A 15,067-nucleotide genomic window follows, 5' to 3' on the forward strand; every position below is an offset into this window, starting at 1 on the left:
ATATAAACACAAGCCACTAAATATGATTCCATTAAATATTGATATGTTAAAGGGGTGGATACCTCCTCTTACTCCAAAAGGGGACACAAATATACATTTACATGTATTCAAAGATAAATAACTTAAGGGTTGTTTCAGTATCATTGAAGAACATTTTGGACAAGCTGCAGATTTTTTGACGACTTACTGCTGGAGCATGATAGTTATGAATTACAATAGTCCAGTCTGGATGTAACAAAGGCGTGGACTAGTTTTTCTGCATCTTTTTGCGAAGTACATGTCTGATTTTTTAGATATTACGCAAGTGGAAAAAGGCGGTCCTAGAAATTAGTTGTAGGTGAGAATTAAAGGACAAATCAGGATCGAAGATCACTCACCAGTTCCTGACTGTTTCATTGAAAGCAAGGGCAATGTCGTCTAAGATACAGGTTGTTGGTTTAGAACCTGAGATTATTTTGGTAAACTGATCCTGGGTGATCAGAGTACTGTTAAATGTTCAATTCCGACACCGTATGATAATACAAGGTCAAGTGTGTGGTTACAACAATGAGTAGGTTGGTGTACACACTGACTGAAACCAATTGAATCTAGTATCGAAATTAATGCTACGCTAAGGCTATCTTTATTATTGTTAACATGAATATTAAAGTCACCAACAATAATTATGTTATAGGTCTTTAGGACTAGGTTTGAAAAAAACTCGGGGAATTCCGTAAATAATTCAGTTTAAGCCCCCGGAGCATGGTAAACTACAGCAAATATGATTGGCTGTTGGTGTTTCCTGGATTGGCGTGGAAGAACAAGACATTCAAATGAGTTAAAGTTGAGTTTAGGATTAATTGATAGACTGGAGTTAAAAATAGCAGCAACTCCACCTCCTCGTCCGAATTCTCTGGGAACCTGTGAATTTATATGACTGGAGGGAGTAGATTCATTTAGACTGACATATTCATCAGGATGCAGCCACGTCTCAGTGAGGGATAATACATCTATGTTGTAGTCTGAGACTAGTTCATTAACTAAAATAGCCTTTGATGACAGTGATCTAATGTTTAAAAGACCACATTTCAAAGTCTTGGTTTCCTGTGTTGTTTCAGAGGTTGTGTTAATTTGTATTAGATTATTGTGTGGATTCGGACGGTGGACAGACACAATCTCTATGGGGTTGTGTGACTGTCCCAGAGGGAGCGCAGAGAAGTTTTTAGCACTGCAGCTCTGCTTCCTGGTCCCAACTCTGGGTTGTCATGTAATAGACTGAGTAATAGGATGAACGCCGTCTCTCCTAACAAGTCCAGGTTTCCTCCAAAAAGTTTGCCAGTCATCTACAAAGCCCACACCGTTTACAGGACACCTCGACAGCCAGAGGTTAAAAGACAACATGTCATCACCTGTTGTGTTAGGTAGAGGGCCATAGAAAATTACTGTGTCCGACATCGTTTTTGCAAAAGCACACACCGACTCAACATTAACTTTAGTGACCTCCGACATGCGAAGCCGGGAGTCGTTGCTGCCGACGTGAATTACGATTTGAACAGTGTTGTGCACGTTCACACCTCTCATGAACTAGTTCAAAGTTCAGTTCATACAAGTAAACATGAATAGTTCACGTTCATAGTTCACCATTCAAAATCTGAACTACTTCATAGTTCAGTTCATTTCATCGTTTTTAGGTGGAAAGTGCGGCGCCGGCTGTTCACACCGGATGTGCATTTCTCAGCGACGGTCAGCCCGCGATTCTGCTTTCTCCGCTTGCTGTTGAATGTAACCCGTTCAATGTACTCGTTTGGGGGTATATGATGATGGTCTCATAGCCCCCCCCTCTATTTGTATCCATATGACTGCTTGTGTAGCTGTAGTGGATGGGCAGGGGGGAATTTAATTATGTGATTGGGAAAATTGGGGAAATTAAAACTCTAGGACAACAGATCGTTTAAAATCATTTTCAGTTTGTTTCTTGGCGCGTTATGCTCGCGGCGAGTGAAAGAAATAGACTCTACGCCGAAACCATTGGTTCAGGGCGCGAGTGAAGCAGCGCGGCGCAGCGCATCCGATGTGCACCGCACAAAGGTTTAACAGGGGGTGGATAGGAGGCGCTTGATTTCCTTGGCGCTGCACTGCGCTTCCACGCCCCGGGGTAAACTCGGCGTTAGACAGTGCCTCTCCTTTCTCAGAGTAAGGACTAAATCGCAGACCAAGATGCAAAAAAATACTTATTTATTTCCAAAAATAGAAAAAACAAGGATCCAAAAAGGCAAAAAACACAAGTGCAAAAAACAGAGAGTCCAATTCAAAAACAGATTTCCAAAAGGGAAAAACAGAGAGGATCAAAAATCTGAGTCTAATACCATACCAGGTAAAACAGGGTTCAAACACGGCAGAATCTTTACATAGATTCTCACAAACAAACGATACAATCCGACAGGGGACAACAGGAAGACTGGGCTTAAATAGAAGGGGAAACAAAGACAAGACACAGGTGAACAAATCAGGCAAACAATCAGGTTGATGACCGGGAACAGGTGAGGGACAAAAAGAGCGGGAAGCAACAGAGGGCGGAGTCTCCGGACAATAACAGAACACACATGGCCTGACATTGGCGAATTCTTTAACTTTTTCCAGATGTTGAGGGTCATTTGCAGAGCCGGTGGCAGATTCGTCATTTTCACAAAGCGCTTGTGAGTGAAGTGTGGTGATCTACTGAAGGTCTCGCTGAAATAAAAATCCTACAAAAACCCATCCCGAGTTAACGTGTCCGTGTCAGCATCACGTTGAGGCAGCAATATAAATGAAATGGTTTAAAAAAAACATAATATTACAGCTACATAAAATCTTGACCGGGATTCGAAACAAAGATCTGAAGCACTATTAGCTTCTGGCCTGACGACGATCTCATTACGCCACCGAGCCGCTGAGATCTGCATCGCGCGTCAGATAAATGTCTCGTTCTTTGCTTTGTCAGCTGTATAACACCAGATGTGCTTTGAGGTAACGCCCATGTTATCTGGTGATAGTCCGAACACAGAATAAACGCATGCATACTTAATACCAGGCTTCACAATCTGATGCTCCTCTTCATAGGAGACACAGGGAGTTATGAACAGTGTTGCCATAGTTACTTTGAAAAAGTGACTTAGTTACTTTACAAGTTACTTGATTTTAAAAGTAACTAAGTTAGATTACAAGTTACTTGATTTTAAAAGTAACTAAATTAGATTACAAGTTACTTTATTAGTTACATTCAGCAGCTGCCGACAACACCCCCGCCGCCTCAACATAAAAATGCCAACCGGTTTTGCCAACACTCACTTTATTAGAACCCCCCCGCGCGAACGGAGGGTTCCCCCAACGGGGCCGTAGCTGAGGTGATCCGCGAGAAGGGCCCGACACGCGTCCAGAGTCGCTGCCGCCGACCGCCGTACCCGGTTCCCTCCAACCGGTCCCCGCCTTCCGCAGCGTCGACGGACACCGCCCCGCGGCCCACTAGAACGAAAGCCCCTGCGCACCTTATCCCCCTAAAAAAACGTTGAGGCGTGCCGCACACCGAGCCTCCGGCGGCGTGGTGAGGAGGGCGACGGGGCGACTGCTCCCCCAGCCGCGGCACATGCCCAGCGGTTTAACCACCAATACCGAAATAGTAACGCAAGGTGACTTGGACAAGTAACTTTAATCTGATTACTGGTTTGGAAATAGTAACGCGTTAGATTACTCGCTACTGAAAAAAGTGGTCGGATTAGAGTAACGCGTTACCGGCATCACTGGTTATGAAGAATACACACGCGTGACCAGCTCCACTCAAAGTGCTTTTGTTGGACGCTGGTGATCATTACAATGTGCACACACCAAACAAGTGGCACATGAAAACATCCTTCACATCAACAAGGCGGAAGCTCGAGCGGTGTTTTTATGAGTAAAGTTGGTGAACGTGCTTATAATGGACGTGTAGAGCTTCAAGTGTCCTCCTGGTGCTGCTGGTTAAAGTCAGCGGGATTTTAAAAGATGTTCTCGATGATCAGGTTCATTCATCGGAGAATGAAAACAACGCAAACGCTGATCAGATAACGGGTGTGTTTGTTTGTCGTAGTTTGTGTAATGCAAGTGTTGTTTATCTGCGTGAAATCTGGAAAACTAACTTAACGTCTCCATTGTCGAACAACGTGTTGTGTATTTCTTCTCTTCTGTCAGATTGCTGCGTGCTTTGCTGGAGCTGTGTCAGTCGAAGGAGTATATAAAGTTCCCTGTGTAACTATGACAACTCTGGCGAATTATAATAGTGATAAATAATAATAATAAAACTATTTATATATTTTTTTATTTTCACAAATAATGTGGTGTAGTGATACAGGCAATTGTGGACTCTTCAGAAAACATCATTAAAAACAATTTGCCATTTGTGTCAGGATCATCTTCAGACTAAATATAAAAGTGAAAGAAATCCCACCACGGGAATCGATGCGCTGCGGTCCACATGAAAACAAACATAGTGACAATGTAATGCACAACATACTGCAAAACATTATGTTGTGCATTACAAATAAAATGTTATGCAGAGCTGATGTGCATGCAACATGTTGAGTAACACATTTAAGCCATGGCGTGTTCAAGAAAAATCAAGGGAACCGAAATAACTTAACTTACCACCCATGAGACTGAAGAGATGCAGAGTTAGCGAGACAAGCTTTTAGCTCTTGATCTTAATGTGACTGGATTCTCAGTGTTCCAACACAGGTTAGTCCATCCCAGATGACATGCAAAGACAATTTGGGCAGTTAAACCTGAGAAACCGAAGGGAAAAGAAAAGAGGCACACACGCAAACAGAGAGCGGGGCTTCTGCGAAGGCCAGCAAGGATTCAGATTAAAGCTCAGCTAATGAGGAAGGCTGTTGCGCGATTTCAAGAACTTAATATGAGCAACCTACCACCTGCACAGTTGAGGGCTAATCATTTCAATCCATTGAGCAAAAAGCAACCTGAATCCCATCGTTCAAACTGCATGTTGGTTGAGATGATTCCTGTGTTGTCTCAGGTAGACTGCATTCTTCCTCCGGACTGTTCTGCAAGATCAAACCAGAGGTAGACATGAAACACCCCCTATGCCCCAGAACTTACCATTGATATCCTTGCCCATAAGCTTTACTGCAGATAATGTCAGAATCAATGAAGGTCCATCAGATCTTCCCCTGATGGACTAGAAATGTGAATACATTTACTGACCTTACCTGATGCTTGATGCGAAGGGAACTTGTACAAACAATTAGTTAGGAGTTCCTGGTGATCTTGGGTATTGGAAAGCGCACAGGACACAGCACACTGAAAAATGCAAAGCAAAAAGCGTCTCCCCACAATAACCTTCCCCAAATACAAGCAGTACAACACTACAAGACAATCACTGGAATTACAGTAATCCTAATTACAACTGCATTCAGAGGGACAACTGTTAGACTGATTACAATTCAAAGTGGAAACCTTTTTCCAGAAGAAGCTTTTAAATACCACAGACTTGAACGTGAACCTGAAGTTTTAGTCTAGTTTTAGTCGACGAAAACTAATTACATTTTAGTCTAGTTTTAATCACATTTAGTAGCCACATTAAACTCCTTTTCTTCCCTTCTCAGGCCCAGGGACACTGTGTTGTGTCTAAAACTGCAAAATAGTCTAGCTTGCAGTACTTAGGTTGTCCATTAGATATCCCTACCAGCATAGGTCTATAGCAGGGGTCGGCAACCTTTACTTTCAAAAGAGTAATTTTGCCCCCGCTTCCCCCAAATAAAATTTGTCTGGAGCTGCAAAACATATTTGATAACAAAGCTAATAAAGTTTAATATAAAGTTATACTATACTAAACTATAGTTTGTTGCATTTACGAAATTATAGAACGACAATAAAGAAAACTCTTGACATTTTATTGCTATTTGTACCTGTTACAACAAAGGAAAACACAGAACACTTATGATGAGGAGAAAATACACAGGCAAGTGTGACCTACTTTGAAATAAATTAAACACAGAACTTTGTAGGGCTATTTGAATAAGAAGTACCCTATTTAGAAATAAATCAAAACATATAGCTGCAGCCTAATAACTTAAAAATATATATTTAGTTTTAAATGTGAAAACAAAGAGTGAGAGCAGGTTAGACTGGAGGCGGACACAGAAACTGAAGCTCGGTACAAAACCACCTGCAGCTTCTGCTCTGATCAAGAAGCTGCTGCGCTGATCTCTGAGCAGCTGAGACCAGAGAAACTCGGTGTTTTCACTGTTTCCATAGTTAAGAAGCAGCTTCACATGTACGAGCTCAGATCTTGTGTCTCTGAGCGAGTGAGCGGGGCGGGGGGCGGAGCCTCGGGACCGGTGCGCTATCTGCGGAGCACACTTACACACACACACACAGACGCACACACTCACTCGCCCGCTCCTGATACTTCATGACGGCCTGATACGATGATGTTTAAAGCAAGTATTATGACTTAGTCAACCACCAACAGTTTCGTCTCGTCTCGTCAAAGAAAGATAAAACAGATTTAGTCATAGTTTTTATTTTCAAACATCCGTTTTCGTTACGTCTTCGTCTCGTCTTCGTCATGGAAAAAAGATCGTTAACGAATATTTCTCGTCATCGTTTTCGTCAACGAAATTAACACTGGTCCTGCGCGGATGCAACTTCCGTCCGTCCGCTCACTTTATACTCCCCGTAGACCGGCGGCGAGGATACGGTCTTATTAATTTAATGTAATAGCAGCATGATGACAGTCAGTTCCTATCAATTAAACTCATCTTTACCAAAACCTTGGTTCCATGTGTTGATGTGATATTCTGAACAACGTATACTGAATGATTACCGTATGAAATGCAGCTACTGAAATACTTGCTGTTTTTTTGTTGTTAGAAACAAAGTTGTCCATTACTGATGTAGATTTCAGAACATGACAGTTATCAGTCTGTTCATTACATTTGATAAAACAAATGAACCTTGTAAAACACTTGGAGAAATGATGCAAGTATCAGGACAAAACATTAATCCCACAAAGAGAATGTATAACACGTGATAATTAAAAACAACATGAAATATTCCTTTCTTTATTCATTTTGAATGGTCCTGGTCAAATAAGACTGCCTCTATCAGACGAATCTCTTTAAAACTATTAATTCAACAACACAAGCTCTGCAACTTGATTACATGGAAGATCAACAAGTGACATTCATGAAGTAAATACATCCAATAACTGATCCTAATTTCTAACAGAGAGAAATAAAGAGATCAAATCCTACATTGGATTACGTGCCCTTGGACAAGGGAGCATGTTCCCTTTTGTGTACAAGGAAAGGAAGCATACCCATATTTGGAAATGAATTGATTAATATTTAGTGGACAGGAGAAGAACAATATGATTACATGTACAAAATTAAAGAGACAAATTGACAAATGACCTAGGGAGAGAGCTCTCACTGACCTATATGAAACTCCACTCAAAGTCTACAAGGTTGATTGAGACAGATTTCTTCTGAATGTCTCTTCCTGTCCTCTTGGAGACGAGTCCCACAAACAGCTCTCGTTCCTCTTGATTCAGAAGAAGCTGCAGAACACAGGAATCTGAGATTAGAGGTTGAGAAGAAATAAAGTCTCTGATATATGATGTCTATACAAGTGTTTATGAAGTTAGGGTTGAAAATACATGGGAGAAAATCTACTCAGACTTGTGTTAAACAAATAAACGCTTCAATCACATAAACTGTGGCTTCAACATTTTAATATCAGAGGTTAAGCAGACACTTCCTCACGTATATCTTAGTCATACTTTTAAAGTGTGACTAAGTTATAACATTTGTTATAGAAGTCGTTTTGGGTTAGTTGTTTCATTTCATCATCAACGCGTCAGATACAGAGGAAGACGTAGCGGGTCTAGCCGCGCGTGTTGGTGTCTGCTCCTTCTGCTTCAGAGGAGAGGAGCGGAAGAGGATTGATATCAACAGACTGAGTTCACAACACTTCATGTCGTACTTGGTGACACGTGCTGAGAGACTGACACGGGGAGCACAGAGAAAAGAGACGGAGACTATAATGATTGGATTTGAAACAAAAGGTGTCTCCACAGGAGGTAGACTTTGGATTCAGGAAATATAGAATTCGAGAGTTTGTACCAAACCGGGCTGGAACATCAACAACAGATCTTACGACACGTTACACGGATCAGTTCTGACCGGCAGTCTGACTGGCAGCAGTGCGCGCCCCGCCGGGTTCACGCCCGCCCCCATGTAACTCAGTGGCGCTGTTCACTTCGGCTGTGATCGCCCTCTGCACCGATACCTGCGTCAGGTATATTTCTTCTGTTCGCCGAGATCGTCCCCCTTCCACATAGAGAATTATGACATAATCCGTTGTAATGTGCAAGACTGGCAGATATGATATAGAAAGTCCCAGCAGCAACACGCACAGTATTGTAATCACACAAGAACACTTTGAGGAACGTTTTGTTGGAATTTGAAATTAATCACAGGCCTTTTACATTTTGGTTCGAATCCAATCAATCATTGATTATTAAGATATGAGTCAATACTCTGATTATGTGTCTAAGACAACATTTGATGACTGAAAACCTTAATTCACCAAAGTGTCGTGTTTGATCTATAAGGAAAAGGTCCTTGTACAATGTACTCAGTACTTGTGTTAAACAAATAAACGGTTCAATCACCTGAACTGTGGCTTCAACATTTTAATATCAGAGGTTAAGCAGACACTTCATCACGTATATCTAATACATACTTTTAAAGTGTTAACAGCAGTGAACATTTTTTATTGAAGTCGTTATTTCATCATCAACTGATCAGTTAGATATTCTCTCTTTAATGCTCCAAGTGAGGGGAAGTCTCTGCTCGCAGCTCACAGGGGCCTGTCCCTCTCATTTCATCCGGTTGGACCATGTCCTGGATGTAGACTGGACCCGATCCGGTGGCAGCACGGTAACCAGTGAAGGGATCTTGGTCCTTTTGTCCTCTGCATCTCGTCACACAATTCCCTGTGAGACCTGAAAGTGGTTTTGAGACACTTGTTAAAAGCTCCAACAAAACTGGAGTAAATGCACTGAGAGTAAAATGCTACAGAGCAGAAACGGTCACTTACTGTTTCTTCCACTTCTCAGTCTTATGAAGTCTACTAACAGGAGAGCACCAAGAGGAAGAAGAACACAGAGGACCACAGCAACAACAATGGCTGCAACAGCACCTGCAGGAGTGAAGGCAAACAGAGAGGAGATGAATCTTCTTTTTTTCAGTGACTCATTCTGCCAATTCCTCTGTGGTTTACTGCTCTGGACTCAGACACAGAAGAACAGAGGATGAAGTGTAAAGTGAATTAAAGGCATGACTCCAGTTTTCTAGTGGATAATAAGTCAGATACCTTTCCCCGGCTGGTTGGATGTGGAGTTGTTCTCCAGAGGAGGCGCAGCACTGACGTGGTTCCTCTCCTCCACTGTTTCACATGAGAAACAAACAGGTTGAGCACTTTCTCACATCACAAGTTCCCTCACAATCTGCCGTTTGTCCACTGTGCCGTACAGGCATGAGTTCAGGATCCTTACCAAGATGCAGGGTGATGATGCACCTGGCTTTCAGTCTGGGGATCAAACATGTGTAATCTCCTCTGTCAGACATCTTCACAGAGGAGATCTGCACTGTGATGTTTCCCCTGATCAGGCCTCTGAGGTCCAGTGTGGTTCTGTGTCTGTACTGCTCCATATGGACATCGAGGAGGACTCTTCTGTCTCGATACAGGAGGACGAACTGGCTGAGGTCGGTTCTTGTAACTTCCACAGTGTAATTCATCAGGTTGACCGAGGGAACAAGTCCACACCAAAGACTCACGTCTTCACCTTCTTCCACTGTTAATGACAGACTCGAACATGTGGGATGAGATCCACCTGAGAAAACACAGAAAACACTTAGTCCTGTTAACATCACACAGAGTTGATGCCTCTCAGGACAGATGTGGTGTCAGTGTGAACATGGATTAATAAATTCACCAGAGACAAGTAGGACAATGAGCAGTAAAGTGAACAGAGTCTTGTCCATTTTCCAGAGTTTTGTCCGCAGAACAGATTGTACCGAACCCGTCCAGGGATCTGAAGAGCCGGCTGCAGGTCCTGTTCTCTCGCTAAGATTCTCACTGATCTGGAGCTGATGTCCTGTGCAGATAAAACTGCAGAGTGCAGCCTTTTATCCTCGTGATGTTCCGAGGAACATGATGTATAAAGAGGTTCCGACCCCTGGGGGGGACAGAGGTGTGCATTTAATCATGTGAGGGGAAACACTCGGGGAAATTGAAACTCCAGGAGAACAGCAGGGAACTCTAAAGTACGGGACACATATTTGATCATTTATATATAATATGTCATTAACAGAGCTGCCAACTTTTCAAAAAACCTTGGAGTGAGATTTTGTCGGGGTGACCAAAATATAGCCGCGCAAGCAGAAACACAAGTTGCAAACACAAAAATCTAATTAAAGATTTATTACAAAACGTCACATCAGCGGCGGTGTGTCTTTAGCCGCCGCCGCCGCCACCCCCCGCCCTGGACGATGTAGCGAACCTCATCCGCAGCGGACCTCTTGTCAGGGGGGGGTGGGCGTGGCGGCGCTGGCCCACACTGCCTTCGCGATCGACGTATTGGCCACTTGTAAGAAATCACTTTTTTTTTTGGCGTGAGAAATTGGATGTGTGTCACACGCCGAAAGCGTGAGAGTTGGCAGCTCTGTATTAATATTTTTTTCTATACGAGAGGTACCGGATCAGCCCAAATAAGTCCCGGAACACGGGCAGGCCAAAACCAAGAGGTGCCGGCAAATTAACCCCTGCAACCAGCGGAGAAAGCAGCATCACGGGCTGACGGGCGCAGAGCAATGCGCTTCCGCTTTGCTCGTGTGTTCCCACAGGAGCTGATGTCCTGCGCGGATGCAACTTCCGTCCGTGCGCTCGCTTTATACTCCCCGTAGACCGGCGGCGAGGATACGGTCTTATTAATTTAATGTAATAGCAGCATGATGACAGTCAGTTCCTATCAATTAAACTCATCTTTACCAAAACCTTGGTTCCATGTGTTGATGTGATATTCTGAACAACGTATACTGAATGATTACCGTATGAAATGCAGCTACTGAAATACTTGCTGTTTTTTTGTTGTTAGAAACAAAGTTGTCCATTACTGATGTAGATTTCAGAACATGACAGTTATCAGTCTGTTCATTACATTTGATAAAACAAATGAACCTTGTAAAACACTTGGAGAAATGATGCAAGTATCAGGACAAAACATTAATCCCACAAAGAGAATGTATAACACGTGATAATTAAAAACAACATGAAATATTCCTTTCTTTATTCATTTTGAATGGTCCTGGTCAAATAAGACTGCCTCTATCAGACGAATCTCTTTAAAACTATTAATTCAACAACACAAGCTCTGCAACTTGATTACATGGAAGATCAACAAGTGACATTCATGAAGTAAATACATCCAATAACTGATCCTAATTTCTAACAGAGAGAAATAAAGAGATCAAATCCTACATTGGATTACGTGCCCTTGGACAAGGGAGCATGTTCCCTTTTGTGTACAAGGAAAGGAAGCATACCCATATTTGGAAATGAATTGATTAATATTTAGTGGACAGGAGAAGAACAATATGATTACATGTACAAAATTAAAGAGACAAATTGACAAATGACCTAGGGAGAGAGCTCTCACTGACCTATATGAAACTCCACTCAAAGTCTACAAGGTTGATTGAGACAGATTTCTTCTGAATGTCTCTTCCTGTCCTCTTGGAGACGAGTCCCACAAACAGCTCTCGTTCCTCTTGATTCAGAAGAAGCTGCAGAACACAGGAATCTGAGATTAGAGGTTGAGAAGAAATAAAGTCTCTGATATATGATGTCTATACAAGTGTTTATGAAGTTAGGGTTGAAAATACATGGGAGAAAATCTACTCAGACTTGTGTTAAACAAATAAACGCTTCAATCACATAAACTGTGGCTTCAACATTTTAATATCAGAGGTTAAGCAGACACTTCCTCACGTATATCTTAGTCATACTTTTAAAGTGTGACTAAGTTATAACATTTGTTATAGAAGTCGTTTTGGGTTAGTTGTTTCATTTCATCATCAACGCGTCAGATACAGAGGAAGACGTAGCGGGTCTAGCCGCGCGTGTTGGTGTCTGCTCCTTCTGCTTCAGAGGAGAGGAGCGGAAGAGGATTGATATCAACAGACTGAGTTCACAACACTTCATGTCGTACTTGGTGACACGTGCTGAGAGACTGACACGGGGAGCACAGAGAAAAGAGACGGAGACTATAATGATTGGATTTGAAACAAAAGGTGTCTCCACAGGAGGTAGACTTTGGATTCAGGAAATATAGAATTCGAGAGTTTGTACCAAACCGGGCTGGAACATCAACAACAGATCTTACGACACGTTACACGGATCAGTTCTGACCGGCAGTCTGACTGGCAGCAGTGCGCGCCCCGCCGGGTTCACGCCCGCCCCCATGTAACTCAGTGGCGCTGTTCACTTCGGCTGTGATCGCCCTCTGCACCGATACCTGCGTCAGGTATATTTCTTCTGTTCGCCGAGATCGTCCCCCTTCCACATAGAGAATTATGACATAATCCGTTGTAATGTGCAAGACTGGCAGATATGATATAGAAAGTCCCAGCAGCAACACGCACAGTATTGTAATCACACAAGAACACTTTGAGGAACGTTTTGTTGGAATTTGAAATTAATCACAGGCCTTTTACATTTTGGTTCGAATCCAATCAATCATTGATTATTAAGATATGAGTCAATACTCTGATTATGTGTCTAAGACAACATTTGATGACTGAAAACCTTAATTCACCAAAGTGTCGTGTTTGATCTATAAGGAAAAGGTCCTTGTACAATGTACTCAGTACTTGTGTTAAACAAATAAACGGTTCAATCACCTGAACTGTGGCTTCAACATTTTAATATCAGAGGTTAAGCAGACACTTCATCACGTATATCTAATACATACTTTTAAAGTGTTAACAGCAGTGAACATTTTTTATTGAAGTCGTTATTTCATCATCAACTGATCAGTTAGATATTCTCTCTTTAATGCTCCAAGTGAGGGGAAGTCTCTGCTCGCAGCTCACAGGGGCCTGTCCCTCTCATTTCATCCGGTTGGACCATGTCCTGGATGTAGACTGGACCCGATCCGGTGGCAGCACGGTAACCAGTGAAGGGATCTTGGTCCTTTTGTCCTCTGCATCTCGTCACACAATTCCCTGTGAGACCTGAAAGTGGTTTTGAGACACTTGTTAAAAGCTCCAACAAAACTGGAGTAAATGCACTGAGAGTAAAATGCTACAGAGCAGAAACGGTCACTTACTGTTTCTTCCACTTCTCAGTCTTATGAAGTCTACTAACAGGAGAGCACCAAGAGGAAGAAGAACACAGAGGACCACAGCAACAACAATGGCTGCAACAGCACCTGCAGGAGTGAAGGCAAACAGAGAGGAGATGAATCTTCTTTTTTTCAGTGACTCATTCTGCCAATTCCTCTGTGGTTTACTGCTCTGGACTCAGACACAGAAGAACAGAGGATGAAGTGTAAAGTGAATTAAAGGCATGACTCCAGTTTTCTAGTGGATAATAAGTCAGATACCTTTCCCCGGCTGGTTGGATGTGGAGTTGTTCTCCAGAGGAGGCGCAGCACTGACGTGGTTCCTCTCCTCCACTGTTTCACATGAGAAACAAACAGGTTGAGCACTTTCTCACATCACAAGTTCCCTCACAATCTGCCGTTTGTCCACTGTGCCGTACAGGCATGAGTTCAGGATCCTTACCAAGATGCAGGGTGATGATGCACCTGGCTTTCAGTCTGGGGATCAAACATGTGTAATCTCCTCTGTCAGACATCTTCACAGAGGAGATCTGCACTGTGATGTTTCCCCTGATCAGGCCTCTGAGGTCCAGTGTGGTTCTGTGTCTGTACTGCTCCATATGGACATCGAGGAGGACTCTTCTGTCTCGATACAGGAGGACGAACTGGCTGAGGTCGGTTCTTGTAACTTCCACAGTGTAATTCATCAGGTTGACCGAGGGAACAAGTCCACACCAAAGACTCACGTCTTCACCTTCTTCCACTGTTAATGACAGACTCGAACATGTGGGATGAGATCCACCTGAGAAAACACAGAAAACACTTAGTCCTGTTAACATCACACAGAGTTGATGCCTCTCAGGACAGATGTGGTGTCAGTGTGAACATGGATTAATAAATTCACCAGAGACAAGTAGGACAATGAGCAGTAAAGTGAACAGAGTCTTGTCCATTTTCCAGAGTTTTGTCCGCAGAACAGATTGTACCGAACCCGTCCAGGGATCTGAAGAGCCGGCTGCAGGTCCTGTTCTCTCGCTAAGATTCTCACTGATCTGGAGCTGATGTCCTGTGCAGATAAAACTGCAGAGTGCAGCCTTTTATCCTCGTGATGTTCCGAGGAACATGATGTATAAAGAGGTTCCGACCCCTGGGGGGGACAGAGGTGTGCATTTAATCATGTGAGGGGAAACACTCGGGGAAATTGAAACTCCAGGAGAACAGCAGGGAACTCTAAAGTACGGGACACATATTTGATCATTTATATATAATATGTCATTAACAGAGCTGCCAACTTTTCAAAAAACCTTGGAGTGAGATTTTGTCAGGGTGACCAAAATATAGCCGCGCAAGCAGAAACACAAGTTGCAAACACAAAAATCTAATTAAAGATTTATTACAAAACGTCACATCAGCGGCGGTGTGTCTTTAGCCGCCGCCGCCGCCACCCCCCGCCCTGGACGATGTAGCGAACCTCATCCGCAGCGGACCTCTTGTCAGGGGGGGGTGGGCGTGGCGGCGCTGGCCCACACTGCCTTCGCGATCGACGTATTGGCCACTTGTAAGAAATCACTTTTTTTTTTGGCGTGAGAAATTGGATGTGTGTCACACGCCGAAAGCGTGAGAGTTGGCAGCTCTGTATTAATATTTTTTTCTATACGAGAGGTACCG

General features: G+C 43.1%; 2 protein-coding genes across 2 annotated transcripts; both read right to left on the reverse strand.

Moving 5' to 3' along the window:
- Positions 1 to 8,778: 8,778 nt before the first annotated feature.
- Positions 8,779 to 10,061, reverse strand: LOC128436444 (myelin-oligodendrocyte glycoprotein-like). The gene is made up of 5 exons (XM_053418180.1): positions 10,013 to 10,061; positions 9,572 to 9,910; positions 9,391 to 9,462; positions 9,115 to 9,216; positions 8,779 to 9,019 (listed from the first exon to the last, which is right to left on the reverse strand). The coding sequence occupies exons 1-5, from the start codon at positions 10,059 to 10,061 to the stop codon at positions 8,838 to 8,840; spliced, it is 744 nt and encodes a 247-aa protein (XP_053274155.1). The 3' UTR covers positions 8,779 to 8,837.
- A 3,008-nt stretch (positions 10,062 to 13,069) lies between these two features.
- Positions 13,070 to 14,352, reverse strand: LOC128436445 (myelin-oligodendrocyte glycoprotein-like). Its single transcript, XM_053418181.1, has 5 exons — positions 14,304 to 14,352; positions 13,863 to 14,201; positions 13,682 to 13,753; positions 13,406 to 13,507; positions 13,070 to 13,310 (listed from the first exon to the last, which is right to left on the reverse strand). Exons 1-5 carry the CDS (start codon positions 14,350 to 14,352, stop codon positions 13,129 to 13,131), a joined length of 744 nt encoding a protein of 247 aa, XP_053274156.1. The 3' UTR covers positions 13,070 to 13,128.
- Positions 14,353 to 15,067: the final 715 nt, after the last annotated feature.

Source organism: Pleuronectes platessa, unplaced genomic scaffold (assembly GCF_947347685.1).
Source record: "Pleuronectes platessa unplaced genomic scaffold, fPlePla1.1 scaffold_27, whole genome shotgun sequence".
Taxonomy (NCBI): Eukaryota; Metazoa; Chordata; class Actinopteri; order Pleuronectiformes; family Pleuronectidae; genus Pleuronectes; species Pleuronectes platessa.

Coding starts and splice junctions, on each gene's coding strand:
- LOC128436444 (XM_053418180.1), bottom strand. CDS start 10,061: ATGGACAAGACTCTGTTCACTTTACTGCTCATTGTCCTACTTGTCTCT. Junction 9,911..10,012: donor CATTGTCCTACTTGTCTCTG/GTGAATTTATTA, acceptor GTGTTTTCTCAG/GTGGATCTCATCCCACATGT. Junction 9,463..9,571: donor CATCATCACCCTGCATCTTG/GTAAGGATCCTG, acceptor CATGTGAAACAG/TGGAGGAGAGGAACCACGTC.
- LOC128436445 (XM_053418181.1), bottom strand. CDS start 14,352: ATGGACAAGACTCTGTTCACTTTACTGCTCATTGTCCTACTTGTCTCT. Junction 13,508..13,681: donor ATCCAACCAGCCGGGGAAAG/GTATCTGACTTA, acceptor TCACTCCTGCAG/GTGCTGTTGCAGCCATTGTT. Junction 13,311..13,405: donor ACTGAGAAGTGGAAGAAACA/GTAAGTGACCGT, acceptor AACCACTTTCAG/GTCTCACAGGGAATTGTGTG.